This window comes from Mytilus galloprovincialis, chromosome 5 (genome assembly GCF_965363235.1).
Source record: "Mytilus galloprovincialis chromosome 5, xbMytGall1.hap1.1, whole genome shotgun sequence".
Lineage (NCBI taxonomy): Eukaryota > Metazoa > Mollusca > Bivalvia > Mytilida > Mytilidae > Mytilus > Mytilus galloprovincialis.
The window spans coordinates 95,206,873-95,229,527 of record NC_134842.1 but is presented as its reverse complement, the minus strand read 5'-3'; the positions used below and the strand labels follow the sequence as shown (position 1 = coordinate 95,229,527).

Below are 22,655 nucleotides of genomic sequence, written 5' to 3'. Positions count from 1 at the left end.
CCTGAAATTATAAAAAAAAAGTTGTGCCAAATACGGCCAAGGAAATCTTTTCATGGGATATGAAAATCCTTGGTTTTTCGAAAAAAAACTAAAGTTTGTTAACAGGAAATTTATTAGAATAACCATATAATTGATATTCTTGTCAACACCGAAATGCTGACTACTTGGCTTGTGATACCCTCGGGGACGAAACTTCCTCCAGCAGTGGCATTGCATGCGCAACGCATACATACTGTACATAGACGTTCATAATCGTACGACGTCACTATGTACTCTATAGTAACGTTATAGTTACATTGAGTTATAGACAGACACAGATTCACGTACACTCAAAGCTCTCATTGAAGTTCTTCTGCTTTAGTTTGGTTTAATTCCAAGCCGTTTAAAGTAGACTTATAGTAAGTAAGTATAACTATTGTTACTAATATATAAGTTATTGTATGATCGAAAATTAATGAAAGCTTAAGCAGGATTAAGAATCCAAATTTTCTTCTTTATAGTTCAGCATTTCACCAACATACAATTGATAACGATGGTACTTACAGCCGATTAATGGTAGTAATACACGTTAGAAAAGAAAGAGAAAAAACTTGAAATAGTAAAATAAATGACTGCTCGGCCATTTTTTTTAATGTTGTAAATGAAATAAAAACAGTGTAATACTATAATTATAAACTTTCAAGCAACCTTACACAGGGAAGCGCTGAAAGGTTCTCGTCAAATATTTGATGGACTTTCGTATCTTAAGAAACGAAAGGAATTATATAATTATATATAAAGACGATCTTGTACTCTCTATTAGATCGTTGTCAGAATATTTTATTTTACTTATTTATATTTTAAGCAATATATAAAAATACTTTATCTTTTTTTTTTTTATTTAATTGCAGACGTATAAACATGACAAAAGACAGAAAGGCTGGGATCAATGTTGTTCGACGTATCCGATCATTCGTGTTTGGAAAGGTAAAATACGCACAAAGTGTGCTTTTAGTTTAAATCCACATTATACAATATGTTTATCTTGGCTTAGTCTTGTACCTCTTCTGGTATTTAACAAATCATTATCTGTGTTCTCCGAAGGCATACTAAATATTATGGAGGTGTATTGGAATGTTCTAAGCACATAGACAACAGAAGAAGTATCAGTTTATTATTTACAGCATATTAATAAAAAAAAAATGATTGTATTGAAAGTGTGCATATCACGTACAAACCTACATCTTTTATCAATTCATTGATGTGGATTTTTATATCTTGACTTTTTAAAAACCTTTTGTTGGTACTTTTTTGTATGTTTTTTTCTGTACCGTAATTAGCATTTTCCGTGATCATATTGAACTAATTTAAAGCTATAGAACACAGGTCAGGCTCGCAGATGCAACAATGTTATTCCTCCTTTTTCTTCTACTGTACTTGCCCTATTGAATACATTTTAACGTTCCAATCATCCAAATTCTTTGTTTTTCCAGAGAAAAGGAACGGATATAAACAACAATTGTAATATCCCTAGCATAGCTGACACTACAACCAATATACATCAGGAAAACAACAGACAACAAAAGCATACAGATGATGTACAACAACAACAACAACAGGAGAAAGATGGTGATGAGCAACAGCAGCAACAACACGAACAAAATGAAAATGGTAATTATAGGTTATTTGTTCGTTGATTATTGTCCAGCGGCGAATATTTCATGCAAATTAGGGCTGTATAACTCATTGTGTTATGTTGTTGTTACATTGACGATTAGATATAAATATAATGTGATGTATGCGTGCAAATGAGACGACTTTCGATCCAAGTCTAAATTAATATATAGAAAGTAAACAATTATACGGTTTTCAACAAGGAATCTTGGCTTACACCGATCAAGCAAGGTATGAAAGGCCCCAAAATGACTGGTGTTAAATAAATCAAACAATGTCTGATTATATTTACAGATTTTAAGTCTTTGAAAGAAAAAAAAATCACTATATATACCGGGGGAAACATGTCTATGTTCGCGCGACTTTATAATATTTTTTATTTTTCTTTTATAGAAAACAAGAAGAAAAAAGAGCCTAATGACACAAGCATACCTTTCTCGTTATTTCTGAAGTGTGCAAAAAATGCGTTATCTTCAAAAAATGGACGCCAACAGCTGTTTTGGGACACGTACTCTTATTTTTGGCACTATTTTTTTGAGGATGCAGCAGCCGAGGCTCGTATGGCCGAGGAGGAAGGATTCGATAACGACTTTTACAGTGATTTTGATGAGGAATTTTACTAATTTATTTTGATTGGGAGTGTGTGTTGAGGATTGGATTGTTCGGAGTTGAAAGTGGGTATGAAAGGTGTGCTCGTTGGTTAATGTGTGTATGGAAGGTGCGCTTGGTGTTGAATATGTGTATGGAATGTGTGCTCGTTGGTGAATGTGTTGAATGTGAGTATGAAAGGTTTGTTTTGGTGTTAAAAATGTTTCGGGAAGTGATTGTGGGAAGTGTGTGAGTGTGTGTTTAAATTAGAGTGCATGTTATTTTCTTTTTCGTGTCTTATTTTCTTTTCTTTTTTATGTTTTTTTTTCAATTTATTATTTTTTTTTTCTTGAAAATAAATATTTGTATTTTTGTTATTTATGGATTTATAAGTTTCATATGATTTGCAAATCGTCTAGTAATAGAACGTGATTCGTTATTTGGAATGATTTCCCATTAAATATACATGTTGCTGAAACTTTACAGCTTAATGTTCAGTGGTTGTCGTTTGTTTATGTGTTTCATACGTGTTTCTCGTATCTCGTATCTCGTTTATATAGCTAGATAAGACCGTTGGTTTTACAAAAGTCATATTTGGGACCTTTTATAGCTTGGTGTTCAGTCTGAGACAATGCTCCGTGTTTGAGGCTCGTTAATTGTTGACCTATAATGATTTACGTTTACAAATTGTGACTTGGATGGAGAGTTATCTCATTGGCACTCAAACTATATCTTCTTATATCGATGATGCGGTGTGGGATCTGTTTTTGAAGGCTATATGGTGACCGATAGATTCCAACTTCTACGTCCTTTGATCTCTGTTGGAAAATTGTCTCATTGGCAATCATACCAGATATTCTCATTTTTATATTTTGTAGCCGATATGAAAATTAAGGAGGATTTCATTTTTGTCGAGCCTGCGACTTTTGTCGCAGAAAGCTCGACATAGGGATAGTGATCCGGATACGTCGTCGGCGGCGTTAGCTTACTTCTTTAAAGCTTTATTTTTTGGAAGTTGGAAGACCTGGATGCTTCATACTTTGTATATAGATGCCTTATGTTACGAAGTTTATGTCAGTCACATGAACAGTGGTGCCCTTGACCTCATTTTCATGGTTCAGTGATTACTTGAACAAAAAATTAAGATTCTTTGTATTAATGTTAATTTCTCTCTTATTACGAGTAATAGGATAACTTTATATTTGGTATGTGCGTACCTTGCAAGGTCCTTATGTCCGTCAGACAGTTTTCACTTGACCTCAGCCTCATTTAATGGATCAGTGATTAAGGTTAATAAGTTTTGATGGTCAAGTCAATATCTCAGATACTTTAAGCAATATGTCTAGTATATTAGGTGTATGAAAGGACTGTAAGGTGTACATGTCCAACTGGTAGGTGTCATCTGACCTTGACCTCATGTTCATGGTTCAGTGGTATTAGTTAAGTTTTTGTGTTTTGGTCTGTTTTTCTTATACTGTATGCAACAGGTGTACTATAGTTCGTGTATGGAATTATTGTAAGGTGTACATGTCTAACTGGCAGGTGTCATCTGACTTTGACCTCATTTTCATGGTCCATGCAGTGGTCAAAGTTAAAGTTATATGAAACCGCAAATTAAAAAAAAATGATGCACATGGTTTTTTTTAATAACAAAATGGATAGTTTCCATTCTTAAACTTATGTGCATATACTTTTTCTGTAGAAAATTCTTTATTTTGTCCACATTTAGAAGAAGTTTACTTTTCTGTAATTGATTGCTTCCAGGAAGCAATTCGCCGACATATTTTTGGTATGCAAAGTGACCTTAGCGTGAACCTTCTCGTAAAAATTCGGTGATCGCAATACTCATAGATCTGTCACTGAAATAAACTATTATCTAATTGTACATGCTAAACACGTGCTCAATATCCATGTTTTTTTGTTGAATGTTTACTATAAGGTGACAATCGGTAAACTTTGGAGTCAAAGCACGGCATTTAATGAGATGCCAAATTTGTTCAATACTATATGCAATAGGTCAACTATATTTGGTGTATGGAAATATTTTATGATGAACATGAACATAATGAACATGTTAATCTCGCAGGTTTTATTTGACCTTGACCTCATTTTTACGGTTCATTGCTCTGTGTTAAGTTTTTGTGTTTTGGTCTGTTTTCTTAATGTATGAGCAACAGGTCAACTATATTTGTTGTATGGAAGAATTGAAAGCTGGACATGTCTGCCTGACATGGTTCATTTGACATTGACCTCATTTTCACATTTCTTTGGTCAATGTTTAGTTTACTTGGTTAAGTCTGTTACTAAGAAACTAAAAGCAATATGTCAACTATATTTAGCGTTTGAACTCTTGTTATTATTCATATGTGATGCACATGAACAGAAGTTCAAGATGAGGTTACAAGAATGTTGAAATCTAACATAAAGCTACGTCATGTCTAGTTTGGTGTAATAATGTGTACAAAAAGATAGCGCATGCTCTATCTAATCAAACTATCGGTATAGTGACCTTGATCTATGACTTTTTCACCTCGTTAAAGTGACATACATGTATAAGTTCCATGTCTAAGTCACTAGTTCTATAATTTTCCAAGCTACGACCACTTACTTTATTATGAAACCTTCGATGGAGATTATCGTGTTATACGCGTTTCCTAAAGTTGGTCTCATTTCAATGTCAAGGTTTGAAAGGTTGTGGCGTTCATGATCATTAATCTCTATGAAGGCCAGATGTCAAGGGTTCAAATGGTATACGAATCTCCAGAGTCTATAAGTTATAGCTCCGAGTTATTGGCACAAACATGATTCCTTTGATCTTCGAGGGAGCTATTCATACACAGCTGGTTACTTTTGCATGTGCATTGTTTTAACACTATCATGAAATGATATTGTTTATAAATAAAATGATATTGAGTAGCATAATATACAGACATGTTGTAACATTTTATAAAACGAATAAAATGATATTGAGTAGCATGTAACTGTTATTCCGACAGAATGTAACGTTTTATCAAATGAATAAAAGGATATTGAGTGGCATGTTATACCGTTATGTTGTAACGTTTTATAAAACGAATAAAAGGATATTGATAACATGTTATTCCGACATGTTGTAACATTTCAAAAAATTAATTAAAGGATATTGAGTAGCATGTTTATTCCGACATGTTATAACATTTTATTAAATAGATAAAAGGATATCAAGTAACATAATATTCCGATATGTTGTAACGTTTTATTAAATGAATTAAATTATATTGAGTAGCATGTTATTCCGACATGTTGTAACGTTTTATTCAATGAATAAAATGATATTGACTAGCATGCTATACCGACATGTTGTAACATTTTATCGACTGAATAAAAAGATATTAAGTATCATGTTATTCCGACATGTTGCAACATTTTAAAAAATGAATAAAAGGGTATAGAGTGGCATGTTATACCGACGTGTTGTAATGTTTTATTAAATGAATAAAATGATATTAAGTGGCATGTTAAACCGACATGTTGTAACATTTTATTAAATAAACAAGTGTGGACACAGATGAGTGTGGATAGTATGTATGGATGTTTGACAGTGTCTTATGACAAAATGAGTTCTATGTTTTTTCTATATGGTGTTATTAACTATGTTGCACGATGACAACCAAATCTGAGCATTATGAGTGTTATTTATTAAATTTTTTATGCCCCCACCTACAATAGTAGATAGGCATTATGTTTTCTGGTCTGTGGGTCCGTTCGTTCGTTTGTCCCGCTTTAGGTTAAAGTTTTTGGTCAAGGTAGTTTTTGATGAAGCTGAAGTCCAATCAACTCGAAACTTAGTACACATGTTCATTATGATATGATCTTTCTAATTTTAAAGCCAAATTAGACTTTTGACCCCAATTTCACGGTCCATTGAACATAGAAAATGGAAGTGGGAGTTTCAGGTTAAAGTTTTTGGTCAAAGTAGTTTTTGATGAAGCTGAATTCCAATCAACTTGAAACTTACTACACTTGTTGCATATGATATGATCTTGATAATTTCAAAACTCATAACTGCTCCAAAAGTAATCTGATAGAATTTCAAGCATTTTAAGCCAATATTATCAACATCTACTAATGAGTCTTAATATGTCTACATATCTAAAAAGTCATAGTATTCAAAAGGTAATGCAAAATTATTCCTTTTCATTTTTTTTGTTATATGGATACACATTTGAGTGATACATGTACCAATACAATATTTGTTGTGGTATGAAAGTGCAGTAATTAGCATTTACTGTAACTATGTTAATTCACACAAATTGAAAAATAAACAAATGAATGGACCAGATGCTCCGCAGAGCCCAGCTTTATACGACTGCAGAGGTCGAAGCCTGAACAGTTGGGGCTAGTATTGACACAACATTCAAGCTGGAAACAGCTCTGAGTTTGAATTGTGTTTAAATAGATGACACAGCTTAGGTTTCTGACACAGAATGAATGTGGTCTAATGAACTTAAATATTTGTTTTGCTTTTGTGTTAGGAGCAATTCACTATGCTGCTGAATATTAATCCTTTCAAACAAAAATATCTAAAGAAATTTTCTTTTTAATTTCTGAAATGAGAAACATTTAGAGGAGACAAACTTCAGTTAAGAGATCAGAAACTAAAAAAATGTATAATTTTTCCATTTGTAAAAGGGCATACCCTAGAAAGTGCTTGCAATCACTGAATGGTTATTAATGACTGCTTTAATTTATCAGTTGGTAATAAAGTGAATATTGCATTGTATATTGTATAATTGATTTAAGTTGACTGAACAAAGAAAGATAACTCCAATTTTCAAAGAAGATTTCATAAAGCATTGGTATTAGATAATTCAAGAACCATTCTGGACAAACTCCAATTAAGGGTCTTGAATTTATACGACTGCAGAGGTCGAAGCCTGAACAGTTGGGGCTAGTATTGACACAACATTCAAGCTGGAAACAGCTCTGAGTTTGAATTGTGATTAAATAGATGACACAGCTTAGGTTTCTGACACAGAATGAATGTGGTCTAATGAACTTAAATATTTGTTTTGCTTTTGTGTTAGGAGCAATTCACTATGCTGCTGAATATTAATCCTTTCAAACAAAAATATCTAAAGAAATTTTCTTTTTAATTTCTGAAATGAGAAACATTTAGAGGAGACAAACTTCAGTTAAGAGATCAGAAACTAAAAAAATGTATAATTTTTCCATTTGTAAAAGGGCATACCCTAGAAAGTGCTTGCAATCACTGAATGGTTATTAATGACTGCTTTAATTTATCAGTTGGTAATAAAGTGAATATTGCATTGTATATTGTATAATTGATTTAAGTTGACTGAACAAAGAAAGATAACTCCATTTTTCAAAGAAGATTTCATAAAGCATTGGTATTAGGTAATTCAAGAACCATTCTGGACAAACTCCAATTAAGGGTCTTGAATTTACAAAAATGTTTGTTTTTGGTCCGTAATTATTAGACTGTTTGTCCCATAACCCACACAATATATCCGAACCTTCTACTTATGGTATTAAACATTGTGGTACAATTTCAGAACAATTGAAATACTTATACACAACTTTTTAAACCGACACTAGATTAAAGTTTGTTTTGGGCACCTTTGTACCCCTTATTCCTAAACCTTAGGGACCATAACCCCCAAAATCAATCCCAAGCTTCCTTTTGTGGTTATAAACGTTGTGTTATAATTTTGTTGATTTCTGTTGACTTATAATAAAGTTATTATCCAGAAACCATCTTTCGGACAGGATACCAATTTACGACCCCAAATTTTTTGTGGTTGTATAAAAATGTTGAACATGTGCAATGAAGTATAGTTTTAGAAATCGATTAGGGAGCTACCATTTGATTTTTATGGGGGGGGGGGGGGGGGGGGGCTAGGATGAAAAATTTTTTCCTGCCTTTTTTTTTAGTTGTAATCTCTGTCTTGCCTTTTTATTTTTCAGTCTATTCGGTCCTGCCTCTTTTTTTCTTAGCTTATCCTGACTTTTTTACAACAATTGTCATCCTGTCTTTTTTTTTTTTGCCAAGTTACTCATCCTGCCTTTTTTTTTAACTCAAAATCCTGTCCTGCCTTTTTTTTCAAATTTCATCCTAGCTCCCCCTATAAAAATCAAATGGTAGCTCCCTTAGACTGGATAGGCCTTATAATTTTTTTCCCTCCTAATTGAAGGACCGTTTACACTCAGGGCCGAGTCATCAGCAGGCAATACAGATGTATTAAAACAACCTAGCATCATATTGCTAGTAGTGGGAGTAGCATTGTCCGGTAAATTTGTTCCCACTTTTTTTTATAAAATGTATGGTTCAAATCAAAATAGAATGCTTTTATCTCCTGAATACTTACATTGTACATAGAGATGATACTACTTTGACAAATCCTTGTCCATTAGAGTTGTCTGTCAAATCTTAATTTCACAAAGAATGAATTGCATAACAATGAACTGAGCTCAAAGCAAAGTACTTTAATAATACACTTAGACAAAGAGCTAAATCCAGTGATATACTTTGTACTACAGGTCCTTCATGACCATCCATCCACCCAAACCATATCTCAATAACATTCCATACTACATGATTGGATTCAGAAGTCCTGAAAAAGACATGACTTTTTTTATCTTGTTTTAAGTATATATGCACAGGTTAAACCTTTATTGTGGATATAATCATTCAGTATCTAGCAACTATCAATTTGCTTCATGCACATATTGATATAGGTTGATTGCTCCTCTGTTGGAAATTAGAACACACCTCCATCTAATTTTAGTCAACTGACGAAGAAAAATTCAAAACTATATAAAATGTTATCTAAGACTTGTCAGTGTCTATTTCCTTTGCCACTGAATAAGATTCCATATTTACAACCAATGAAAATCAAATATCCCTCTAATAGACTTAGCATTGAAATCGTTTTCTAAAATGGTAGTTATGTGGAACCTAGAACTAAAAAAATTGAAACAATATATCTTAAATATTTCAAATGCATGTACATTTAATAATTCTCCAAAATTCACTTTATTTTTCCTTTTTTGGTTTTCTGTTGGAGACTGTATATTGACCTCTATGTAGCCTTTTCAACTTATAAAAGGGGGGATACATTTCCATAGAATTAAACTTTTCTGAAAGAATTGATTCCATTTATTTTCAATAAACAATAAATATTGAAGTCTATAACAGGCATCTAGGAACAGGCTCAACATTATTTCTAAACATGTATTAATATATACCAAAATGTGGACAAACCTACATTAAATATTCTACTTCAACGACTTTAATTAGTGGAGTAGATCAAATTAAAAAGTCACAATGGTTAAAAACTCCAATGGCAGTCTTTCCTGCTAAAATCTTGATGTGTAGAATGTGATATACCATTTTTGGGTCTATATACTGTCCTTTAAATTTAGGTCATTTTGACACGGCAAAATATGAAAAAAAATGTAAACTATGGTCTGGAAAGCACACAGTTTGTGATATTTTAAGGTATCTTTACTAAGAAAACCTGCAAATCTCAGTGGCAGATCCAGAACTTTTCAAAAAGGTGTGGGGGCTCTGATGGACCAGAGGGTTGCCCACTCCCATCAAGCTTCAATGATTTCTTACATATATGTCATAAGCTAAATTTCCCCCACCCCCTTGGTCTGTCTATGCATCTGTTTATCGTTCTGCGAAATAGTACTAATACTAATTTTTCCCCTCCCTTACCTGGCCCTAGACAGTTGCTTACCTTTGTAAACATTTTATAATTATAGTTAGGTATATATTGATTGAGAGTAACTTACATAGTAGTTAATGGGACTCTTTTTCACACGGTTCTGTGAAATATAATACGGCAAATATATACCCGTACATACTATCCGCATAACACAGAAATCTGATAGATTTTCACTCCTCTGGGAAAAATCAACCTGTGAAATGAAATACCATGCCTGGAAAAAAATTACCGGGACAAATTATCCTCAGGATAAAATATCACAGAGGACGAAATAAACCGTTACATTACATGAGAAGCCGGTTTGGTTACAAATAATTATGTCACGTGAAGGCACACTGACGTCACAATTTGCATTAATTTTGCAATACACTACAGTTCACTCATACAGAACCCATTATCATGCAAACATGCAACGTGAATGTGATTGGTTATCAAATAATACAGAATTTATGCACGTACAGTTAATATAGAAGAAATTAGTTCATCAAATGTGAGTTCGTGATCTTGTGGTTAAGACCGATGGCTACAGTGCTGAAAGTCCTGAGTTAGATTCTCACTTGGGGTGCTAAAAATATCAGTACATCAGAAGGGTAATTTTCACCCTCTCACACACATCTTTGTTAATGTTCCGGGATTGTTGAAAACTTGCATATTCATCAATATTTGATTTTGTGGTTTTAACAATCCAGACAGACAAATAGCAATAAGGTGTTTAGGAAAACATGACCTAAAACCTCCTTCATATATGACAAAAATACATGGGAACTCATATTGAATGGTCAAATGTGTTCAATATGAAAATTGAAATTAAGATGGTAAAATCAAATATTAGCCGTTACTGTAAATGGACTTAAAGTATGACTTTTCAGCAAATTTAAAGGGAAATGACACGGAAGGGGCCAAATAGTGTTCAAGGGGAGCAAATGCTATTTAAATTAGTATGCAGGTTTTAAATATAGAGGGAAGTTGAGTCATCTTTTTGGGTGAAGTTAAATACTGACTAGTGTGTGGTTCTCATTGGGTCTAAGCGTGACCAATATTGACAATTTTTCGCAAGCGTGAAACGTGAAAGTCAAATTATTGTGTCATGAAAACGGGAAATGAGGTCTGTCGTGAAAACGGGAAATGGGGTTCTGCAGGACCCCGGAAATGACAAAAAAATGAAAATTGCTCATGTACATAGTGTAAGCGGGATATGGGAATCTGACAAAACAGTAAGTGGGATCTGGGATCAGAACAACACACCCCCCCCCCCCCAATGAGACCCCCTTATGTAGATTTACCTTCTAATTCTATAATAAAAAAAACACAACTAAGAACTACGTTTAATTCACTTTGACTACTGATATGCAAACCTAGAAATATTTCATAAAATAGTGATTGAAAGATTCATAACACTTTGAAAGGATAATTCAGACACGTGTTACGCGGGGAGCATGTTTTAAATTTGTTTACAAATAATAATGTCACGTGATCGCGCACTGACCTCAAGTTGCATCGCCCTTACAATTCACTAATACATGACCATTTTCATGCAAACATGCAACGTGAATGTGATTGGCAGTGGCGGATGCAGGAATTTTCGAAAGGGGGGGTGCTAGCCCAGGGTAAAGGGGGGGGTGCAGGGGGGGGGGGTGCAAACATATGTCCCGATTCAAATGCATTGATCGGCCAAAATAAAGGGGGGGTGCGGACCCCCGGAACCCCCCCCCCTCTGGATCCGCCACTGATTGTCATGTGAAGCGTGTGCTTTACATCGAGGCTTGCTATGCTTATCATTGACGCCACAGTACTTCAACCAATCAGACAATGTTTATTTTGGGCATTTGACTTTTTTTAACTCAGATTTTGGAATATTTTAATCGAAATTATAGAAAAATGGAATGTTGTTAGTACATATAAAATAGAAAATGATGAATACTTTTAGCTAAAGATAATTTGGATGGGGGTTCTGTGTATTCACATTATTTGCACAACTCTCCTTACTGATGCCATATTTTGGAATTTCCGTGACCTAAATGGTTCTCGAAAATTAATATTTTTATATAATTCAGGCCCGTAGCCAGGAATTTCCAAAGGGGGGTTCGTTTGACTCACAAACTCGACTTTAACAGTCACAATTCGAACAGAACATCGACTTTAACAGTGCTTAATAGTTTTCAAGGGGGGGTTCGGACAGGGGGGGTTCGTCCGAACCCCCCGAACCCCCCTGGCTACGGGTATGTATATAGTATAGTAATAAAAAGGATATTGAGTGGCATAATATTCCGACATGTTGTAACATTTTATTAAATGAATAAAAGGGTAGTGAGTGGCATGTTATACCGACATGTTGTAACATTTTAAAAAATGAATTAAAGGATATTAAGTAGCATGTTATTCCGACATGTTGTAACATTGTATTAAATGAATAAAATGATATTGACTAGCATGTTATTCCGACATGTTGTAACATTTTATCGACTGAATAAAAAGATATTAAGTATCATGTTAATCCGACATGTTGCAACATTCTAAAAAAGGGGAATAAAAGGATATAGAGTGGCAGTTTATACCGACGTGTTGTAATATTTTATTAAATGAATATAAAAGGATATTGAGTGGCATGATATTCCGACATGTTGTAACGTTTTATGACATAAATAAAAGGATATTTGGTTGCATTTGATTTGGGCAGCAGTCCAACGACACAAAAATTCAAAAGACATCTGAACATCGGATATTCGACAAAATTTTTAATGTCCGAACAACATGTTGAAATAGTTTACATTTTTCAAGGAGGTCATAAATTGCGTTCGTAAAATAAATCGTGCACTTGGTGTAATGGCATTGCTTTTTTGTACTTACAGGTATATCAATATTTATTTTCATATATATATTTATGAAATTTTATCTTAGGTATAATTGCGGGATGCTACCTGTTTGCATTTCCGTTATTGATATTTCATTAACAAAAATTATAACGCGGAAAGGCAAATCGGCGAAAACTCAAAAAGATTAAAAGACGTAAACGTGTTGTCTATCAAGTTTTTTTAAGCGATTTCACATTATGAATTTATAAGTTGTCGCTGTCTTTATTTTATACCTCCCAACCCCCTTTTGTGTGTATTCATTTTAATTCTTTACATTTTGTTTTCAGAATCACATTTTATGTCTAGGTTGTTGAGGTAAAAGACGATGGTTTCGGTAGGTAAAGTTTGTAATTCAAATATTCGACGGAACCTCTAGCCTTTGTTAGTTTTATGAGTGTGTGATTTTATTTTATTTTTTAATTTGGTTTATTTGTATGTTGTAGAGTTTAGTGTGGCGTTCATTTCACTAAACTATACTACACATTTATTATTATTGTTCATGTTTATGAGTCAGCTCAGGCCCATCTCCAGTTGTGGGATTTTCTTAGTGCGCTGAAGACCCATAATAATGGACTTATAAGACTGTTTTCTGTTCTTTAGTCGGGTTATTGTTTATTTTCCATATTCCCAGTTTATGTTCTTTATGTTCTTTATTCTACATTTTTGGTATTGAAAGAGAAGTTCTTCAATAATATAGGGTTAAAAGGAAATATTATAATATCTGTTACTAACAGAATAAATGGTTAAGAATATTTTTGTCAACAGGAACAGATACATGTATATCACGGCATTGTTTATAACAAAGCTGCAAGGGGACTTCTGTTAGGCGGGACGTGTGGACGATTGTTTGTATGAAAATCGTATATTTGTAAAGTATTCAGGCTCCTTAGATTTACCATTTGTTACAGGGTAAATTATTTTGGTCAATGACACCTATTTTTCATTTTATAAAAACTTAAATGGCTCATAAAAGGTCATTTAAGAAATTTTCAGCAGAGTCTTAATATCTTTTCTTTTGATTTAAGACCCAAATAATACCAATGCAAAAATACAAAGTATAAGTCAGAGTCGGCCTTTTCCCGCAATTCAAAAATAAAATAAATATCTCGAAAAGGAGTTCCATAACCTATCAAATATTTTAAGCTTATTTTGTTCTTGTATTTATGCTCTTCTGAATATAATTGTCCATTTAAAATTCTTTTTAATATTTCACCTAACTACATCCTTAAGTGGTTGTTTTCTAGAGAAAGAGACAGACAGAAAAATACTGAGAGGACAACAAAACCTCGCAAGTCTAAAATAATCAGACATTAAGCTGCCCCCCTTTTTCCCTTTAAAAAAGGAAAGAAAAAAAGCAATCAACAGTTAAAATCTACAAAACACTTAATATAAAACACGTTACGGAATAGTTCCACCAAATCTGATTTATCCAATTGAAATCTCTTTTCATTCGGAGATAACATGCAGGCGCAACGCATATGACGGCGTGCACAAAGCTGAGTCCACAAACGTAACGTCTTCAAATTACTAAAACCATTTACGACGTCGGCATTTCCCCCCAGAAAACAAGCGCGTAACAAAAACACTGGACACTTAGTTTATCACATAACTTTAAATATTTACGTTCAACATATTTCTTTTTTCTTTCGAACAAAAAAGTGCAGCAAATGCACATTCTGAAAATATAAATAAATATATGCTAAGATCAGTGCATTGGAAATGATTAATGACTATGTCGTAAACCCTTTTCAGAAAATAGCGTTAAAACGTCATTTCTTTAGATTGTAACATAATAGCTGGACATTAAAAAAGTTCAGGTGTTCAGTCGAGACTATCGAATCATTCATATTTTGCAGATTATCTTAAACCTCTGGTTATGCACATTTTGAATACCAAGTCATTTTTAAATAAAAAAAATGCAATTACATATTTTTTCTTGCCGATTCTTCCATTTCGATTATTAGTCCTTCCAAATTACTACTTCTTACATATAACGAAGATAATTCCAAACTTATCTACCATGATCGTTTTTGATTTTTTTGCGATGAATTTCGTGTGATGTCCGAGTCCGAATCCGAACAATCCTGTAATACGAAAATGCAGGGAAATATGTTGAATTTGTATAAGTTTTAGGTCAAAACTCTAATTTATGCTTATTTAATGTTACAAGTTACACCGTATTTTTGCCGTTTTCTATATGTCCGTTTCATGCTGTATAGATTAAATTTTAATTTACCTTACTATTAATGTGGATTTTAATGGCATGCATTTATTATTTTATCATAAAAAAATTCTTATGCTTATTTTTATACAAAAATATTTTAAACACTGTTGTATAGAACTATTTAAAAAGCGCATTATACAGTTGCCGTCAACTTTGTGCACGCCGTCACATATAGACGTTCATAATCGTACGACGTCACTATGTAATCCATAGTAACGTTATAGTTATCTTAAGTTATAGACAGACAAAGATACACGTACACTGAAAGCTCTCATTGAAGTTCTTCTGCTTTAGTTTAGTTTAACTACAAGTTGATAAAAGTAAACTTATAGTAACAGTAAGTATAACTATTGTTACTAATATATAAGTTATTGTATGATCGAAAATTTTATGAAAGCAGGATTAAGAATCCAAATTTTCTTCTTTATAGTTCAGCATTCCACCAACATACAATGGATAATGCTGGTCTTTACAGCCGATTAATGGTAGTAGTATACGTTAAAAAAGAGAAAAACAATTGAAATAGTAAAAAAATGACTGCTCGGCCATTTTTTTTTTTAAAGTTGTGAATGAAATAAAAACAGTGTAATACTATATTTATAAACTTTCAAGCAATCTTACACAGGGAAGAGATGAGAGGTTCTCGTCAAATATTTGATGGACTTTCGTATCTTAAGTAACGAAAGGAATTATATAATTATATATAAAGACGATCTTGTACTCTCTATTAGATCGTTGTCAGAATATTTTATTTTACTTAGTTATATTTAAAGCAATATGTTTAGATATATACTTTATCTTTTTTTCAAATTTAATTACAGAGGTATTACCATGACAAAAGACAGAAAGACTGGGGTCAATGTTGTTCGACGTATCCGATCATTCGTGTTTGGAAAGGTAAAATACGCATAATACTTGCTTTTAGTGGTAATCCACTTATATTATTAGTTATCTTGGTGTAATCAGGGGTGTACAGAATTTTACACCGTTGTTGAAAATTCATACACCCTGAGGCGCAGCCGAATGGGTGTATGAATTTTCAACAACGGTGTAAAATTTCGTACACCCCTGATTACAACAAGATAACGAATTTATTTCTTATGAACAATTCCTTTACTCATTTTAAAATCAGGATGTAAAATTGTAAAAATGGTGATAAAAATTTTCCAGCGTAATATTTTTTCAATGTCCATGTTGCTGCAAATTGTCAAATACTTTTTTACTTTATTTTTGGAAAAATTCTGAAAATTTTTGTGTTCTTTTGAGTTTACAAAAAAAATAAAAAAAAACTTAATTTTTTTTTTTTTTTAGCATTTTCTTAATATTTTTTTTTCTAAATTTTCTATTTTTCTTTATTTTGGCAATTTTTTTTTTTTTTTTTTTTTTTTAATTTTGGCAAAATTTTATTTATCCCCGGGTGAACAAGGGTGGGGTGTTATTTACACCGGGGTAGTCAACCAATCAGATTGCAGTATTTTTGCTGCATAAGAAATAAATATATATATATATGTTTCTCTTCGCTTAGTCTCGTACCCCTTCTGGTTTTTAACAAATCATTATCTGTGTACTCCAAAGACATATACACTAAATATAATGGAATTGGAATGTTCTAAGCATATATAGACAATAGAAAAGAAGTGTCAGTTAGATAATACCAGCATATTTAAAAAAAAAATTAAAAAATGAACGTATTAGTATTACTTGTGTGCTTATCACGTATAAACATAATCTTTTATCAATTCATTAAATTAATGTGGATTTTTATATCTTGACTTTTTAAAAACAGTTTTTTTATTTCTGTACCGTAATTACCATTTTGAAATGTTTTAAAGCTAACTAACACAGGACAGGATCGCAGATGCAACAATGTTATTCCTCCTTTTTTCTACTCTACTTGCCCTTCTGAATACATTTTATCGTTTCAATCATCTCCATTACTTGTTGGGTTTTTTTTTTTAGAAGAAAGGAATAGATAGAAACAACAATTGTAATATCCCTAGCTTAGCTGACACTACAATCAAGTATACACCTCAGAAAAAAAATAGACAACAACACCAAGATGATATACAACAACAACAGCAGCAGAGGCAAGATGACGGACAACAGCAGCAACAACACGAACAAAATGAAAATGGTAATTATAGGTTATTTGATCGTTGATTATTGTCCAGCGGCGAATATTTCATGCAAATCAGGGCTGTATAACTCATTGTGTTATGTTTTTGTTACATTAAGGATTAGATAGAAACAAAATATGTGGTATAGTTAGTTATCAAGGGTACCCGGATTATAATTTAGTACGCCAGACGCGCGTTTCGTCTACATACGACTCATCAGTGACGCTCATATCAAAATAGTTATCAAGCCTAACAAATACAAAGTTGAAGAGCATTGAGGATGTGTGCCAATGGCAATAAGACAACTCTCCATCCAAGTCTCAATTAATATATAGAAAGTAAACAATTATAGGATAAAGTGCGGTTTTCAACAAGGAGTCTTGGCTCACACCGATCAAGCAAGCTATAAAGGCCCCAAAATGATATGTGGTATAGTTAGTTATCAATGTCTGATTATATTTACAGATTTTAAGTCTTTGAAAAAATAAAATCACTATATATACCGGGGAAAACATGTTTATGTTCGCGACACTTTATAATATTTTTTCTTTTTCTTTTATAGAAAACAAGAAGAAAAAAGAGCCCAATGACACAAGCATACCTTTCTCGTTATTTCTGAAGTGTGCAAAGAAGGCGTTATCTTCAAAAAAGGGACGACAACAGCTGTTTTGGGACACGTACTCTCATTTTTGGCACTATATTTTTGAGGATGCAGCAGCTGAAGCTCGTATGGCTGAGGAAGAAGAATTTGACTTTGACAGTGAAAGCTACTTTGATGACGAATTTTACTAATTATTTTGTTTGCGGGTGTTCTGTGTAAAATTTGTGTATGGAAGATGTGCTCGTTGGTGAACATGTTGAATGTGTGTATGGAAGGTGTGCTCGTTGGTGAATGTGTGTATGGAAGGTGTGCTCGTTGGTGAATGTGTGTATGGAAGTTTTGTGTTTTGAGGAAATGTTTGTGGGTAAAGTGTGTATGTTTGAATATGTTTGAATGTGTTAATTTTCATTTCTTTTTCGTGTCTTATTTTCTTATTTTCTGAATTACTTTGTGTTTTTTTAATATTTTTTGTACTTGAAATTAAATATTTTGTTCTTTTTAGTTATTTATGGATTTATAATTTTAAATGATTTGTATATCATCCAATAGTCAGTAATTCGTTTGTAATCTTCCTTTGAATATATATGTTGCTGAAACTATACGGCTTAATGTTCAGTAGTTGTCGTTTTTTAATGTGTTTCATGAGTGTTTGTCGTTTCTCGTCCTTATATAGATTAGACCGTTCATTTGTTTTACACTAGTCATTTTTGGGACCTTTTACAGCTTGGTGTACAGTGTGAGCCAAGGCTCCGTGTTATAGGCCGTATTTTGACCTTTTAATTCAATGGTTTACGTTTACAAATTGGGACTTGGATGGAGAGTTCTCTCATTGGTACTCATACCATCTCTTCTGACATCGTGGAATACGCTTTTTATTCTTAGCATTATGTTCCTAAAGTTGGTCTTATGTCAAGGTCAAAGTCTGAAAGGTCGGGGCGATCTTGATTCTTAATCTCTATGAAGGCTAGGCCTTGAAGTCATAAAATTTTCGAGTCAGTTATTTGTACTCGTACTCCAAAATCAACCGATCAAAATGTTGGATTTCATGTTTCGAGCATGGTTTTATTGCTCCGAGCACTGAGCAAAGTTTCATGACTTCAACCCCCGGTTTCATATGGTCAAATCGTATGAGGATCTCCAGAGTCAACAAGTTATAGCCTCCGAATTATTACCACAAACGAGATTCCTTAGATCTTCGAAGGAGCTAGTCATACACAGCTTGGTACTTTTGCATGTGCATTTTTTACCACTATCAAATTGAAATACTGAAAATATCCTTGATAAATTAAATGTAGTACTTTTAAGTATTTCGAAATTATTGTACTATTCCATTGCCAATATTTCACTGTACTGGATATGTACTTAAAGGTGTAACAGTTTCATTCGTTTGATGTGAGAACATTTTAGGTACATAAAGTATTTTGTACCAATACTTTCAAAGTACTGTACTTTGAGTAAAGTGTTTTTGTAAATAATAGTAAACAATAAGTACTTAATACTATATATGTATTGTTACTTCATAATTATATACATGTACAACGTAGTTACAAAGCTTCAAATGTGTAGGACAAATCTATTATACTGTAAAATTATTTGTACCAAATAAGTACAACAGTTTCGAAGTACTACATTTCGATTTCGTCATTTTCAGTACAGAAATGTTAGTTCTAACAAAGTGTAAGAGACGAAAGATCTGAAATCAAAAAGGGTATATTGAAACTCACAAGTCGAAAAGTTATCTCTGCATATGTGTGTCTGTTCCATGTCAGGAGACAGTGGTTTTCGTTTGTTTATATGTTACATATTTGGGCTATGCTCATTGTTGAAGACCGTACGGTGACCTATAGTTTTTAATATCTGTGTACTTTGGTCTCTGTGGAGATTTGTCTCATTAACAATCATACCACATCTTTTTTATATTGACAATGTAATGACAAAGAACGAAAAACAAACAAACATCAAACAACAGTACATACAATACAACTTAGATAATTAAATCTCTTGTTTGTCGCAACCTTTACGACATACATGTATGATGGAACATATCTATTTCATTTTCAGTGGCGGATTTATGTTTTTAAATAGAAAGCTATTACTTCTTATTATGCAATCGTCAAACATTTTTATCTGGTTATGAACAGCGCTATTTTTACTATTACGGACAAAGAAATATTCGTTTGACCATATAGGACAATTTTTTTAAAATAGCAAATTTAACGTTTTGGATCATAAAGTGGGGTGGGGTTAGGGGGAGGTTTATAAATCAATAATATGTTATTCAATAAATAGATTTACTTTGTAAACAATGAATTTAACCGAACAAAATTAAATATTTTTATATTTATATTTTCTCTAAATCTCTAAATATGCATGAAATATTTGCGACTGTACATCAAGCAATCAGCCAACAAGAGTTGATGTATGCTAAATATGAATAACTGACTTGGAACAAACCAATGCTAATACAATCACTTAAACAATAGTTGGAGCACTGACACAACTTGCGCTAGTCTAGTAAAAAATGGACAAGATAAAACAAATGTGTGTAGATTCAAGATTTCAAATTATTTTTTTAAGGTGTTTTTTTTAAGTTTGATAAAACTGAACCAAACTAGTTGCAAAAAGGGAATAATTGTTTTACCATATGACTTTCATATGGACATTAATGATGGACCTGGGAACAGTATATCTAACTTATAATATATATTTTCCTGGATGGACTAAACAAAAACATGTTTTGATTTTTCGTTTTATCTCGTTGCTACGGGGCGCTGAACGGGACTCTTGTGGTTTTGTACTCGAAATTCAATTTTGTACGGACAAAAGTGAGTTTTGTTCAACAAAAATGAGTTCAGTTTAACAAAATTTGTATTATACTACAAATTTAAATTTTGTCATACAAAATTATCTTTCAGTGGACAAAAGTTACTTTTGTCATGACAAAATTTATTTTTGTATCACAGACTTGACTTTGTTACCTAATTTGAAAATTGGGCGACAAAAGTCAATTTTGTATGCAAATTTGTTTAGTTTGGATTCTTTGGACTAATTTGCATACAAAATTGACTTTTGGAGGACAAAACTGACTTGACATCTGTGAGACAAAATTGACAAAATTGAATTTTGTCTCACAAGTTATTTTTGTCTAACAAAAGTCAATTTTGTCTCACAAATGTCAATTTGTCTTCACAAAATTGACTTCTGTCGTCACAAAATTGACTTCTGTCGTCACAACATTGACTTTTGTCGTCACAAAATTGACTTCTGTCGTCACAAAATTGACTTCTGTCGTCACAAAATTGACTTTTGTCGTCACAAAATTGAATTTTGTCGAGACAAAATTTTCACAAAACTGAATTTTGTTTCACAAGTCAATTTTGTCTTACGAAAGTCAATTTTGTCTCACAAAAGTCAATTTTGTCTCACACAATTGACTTTTGTGTTTTAATTTCCATATCAGGTAACAAAAGTCAATTTTGTATGCAAATAAGTTTATATTTGCATACCTTTTTGACAAAATTGACTTTTGTCATGACAAAAATGAATTTTGTCATCACAAAATTGAAGTTCTCATTAAACAAGTCTGTATCACATAGTTTTGTAAGACAAAAATGATTTTGTTATGACAAATTCAATTTTGTACAAAACCACAAGAGTCCCATTCGGTGTCCGTAGTTGCTACGTGTAATTTCTCTATAAGATTGACATACTCAAACATTAACGTTCGCGGAGTTTCTGTCTTGCTGTGAAAAAAAGTAAATCTTTAAGTCTTAATAGTATTAGCACCAATAATGTCATTTATTAATATATATCATAAAAAAGTAATCATTTTTATTAATGATTGAAATATTTTTTTTGAAAATAACCAATGTGCGAAATACATTATTATAAAGCGGAAGTCAACGACCCACCAGATAAAATCACAAACCTGACAACTGTGTATTCATTTATTTTCGTGAATATTTAATTTGAACATGACGTCATGTTTGTGGTTCACATGTAACCACGAAATCAACGAAAGTTTGTATCCAACGAATAATGCTGAATTAAAAGGCTATCAAAAAAGACATTACAAGAAGAAAGAATACAACCAAGTGCAGTTGAATTCAACAATAAAAAATGTAAATCAAGAGATGACTTAAGCATCACAAATATGATGAACAAATGGGCCAACCAAAGATAATAGTAAACATAACTGGCTGATATTATTCAACAGAGTTTTTTTAAAGTCAGATAAAAAAATGTTATATAAATACTTTTATTTCATTAGAAAAATCCTTATAATATAAATAAAAATTTACGATATTAATGTTCAGTTGATATTTCTACAGTTCAGTGATTACCATGGTTACTATTGAGCTGATTTTGACATACATTGTGCAATCTGTTTATTAGCCGTATAATTGTTAAGTTATATATATTAACAATGACTTAGGGATTGTCACAGTTAGCACCTATATTTCATCTCATTTAATATTTTTTGCGCATACTAAATGTAAGAAATTTTATAGCTAACTGAACATAAAAAGGGACAAGAATATTAAAAAAGTGATATGCAAATGAAAACAAAAAAAGTTGGTTCTTCATACAGGTTTATATTGCAAATAATAAAATGTTGAAAGACCGTTGAAGTATGACATTTTCATTGCAATAAAAAGCATAGATTTTCTCACATATTGGTATACTCATAACTCATGAAGGGACGAGTACCAACCTTTCCCAGACAATGGTGGACAGTTGCGTTCTCCCCGATGGTCCCACAGCCCTGAAGGAGTAGAACTCCAGTACTGTCATAACCATTTTGATTTTTGTCAAATTGATATGCCCCGTGTGGATGAGACACATTCGTATACATAGCATTGACTGGGAGAGGAGTTGGGGTCATGT

At 32.6% G+C, this 22,655-nt stretch overlaps 2 protein-coding genes across 2 annotated transcripts; both read left to right on the top strand.

Moving 5' to 3' along the window:
- The first annotated feature begins 306 nt into the window (after nt 1–306).
- On the top strand, nt 307–2,512 carry LOC143074856 (uncharacterized). The gene is made up of 4 exons (XM_076250089.1): nt 307–402; nt 891–966; nt 1,473–1,650; nt 2,047–2,512. The coding sequence occupies exons 2-4, from the start codon at nt 901–903 to the stop codon at nt 2,274–2,276; spliced, it is 474 nt and encodes a 157-aa protein (XP_076106204.1). The 5' UTR covers nt 307–402; nt 891–900; the 3' UTR covers nt 2,277–2,512.
- A 12,763-nt stretch (nt 2,513–15,275) lies between these two features.
- On the top strand, nt 15,276–18,265 carry LOC143074855 (uncharacterized). The gene is made up of 4 exons (XM_076250088.1): nt 15,276–15,387; nt 15,872–15,947; nt 17,010–17,184; nt 17,730–18,265. Exons 2-4 carry the CDS (start codon nt 15,882–15,884, stop codon nt 17,957–17,959), a joined length of 471 nt encoding a protein of 156 aa, XP_076106203.1. The 5' UTR covers nt 15,276–15,387; nt 15,872–15,881; the 3' UTR covers nt 17,960–18,265.
- Nucleotides 18,266–22,655: the final 4,390 nt, after the last annotated feature.

Excerpts from the sequence above, each read along its gene's own strand:
- LOC143074856 (XM_076250089.1), top strand. The coding sequence starts at position 901 with ATGACAAAAGACAGAAAGGCTGGGATCAATGTTGTTCGACGTATCCGA. Across the intron at positions 967-1,472 it reads GATCATTCGTGTTTGGAAAG|AGAAAAGGAACGGATATAAA; the intron begins GTAAAATACGCA and ends TTGTTTTTCCAG. Across the intron at positions 1,651-2,046 it reads ACACGAACAAAATGAAAATG|AAAACAAGAAGAAAAAAGAG; the intron begins GTAATTATAGGT and ends TTTCTTTTATAG.
- LOC143074855 (XM_076250088.1), top strand. The coding sequence starts at position 15,882 with ATGACAAAAGACAGAAAGACTGGGGTCAATGTTGTTCGACGTATCCGA. Across the intron at positions 15,948-17,009 it reads GATCATTCGTGTTTGGAAAG|AAGAAAGGAATAGATAGAAA; the intron begins GTAAAATACGCA and ends TTTTTTTTTTAG. Across the intron at positions 17,185-17,729 it reads ACACGAACAAAATGAAAATG|AAAACAAGAAGAAAAAAGAG; the intron begins GTAATTATAGGT and ends TTTCTTTTATAG.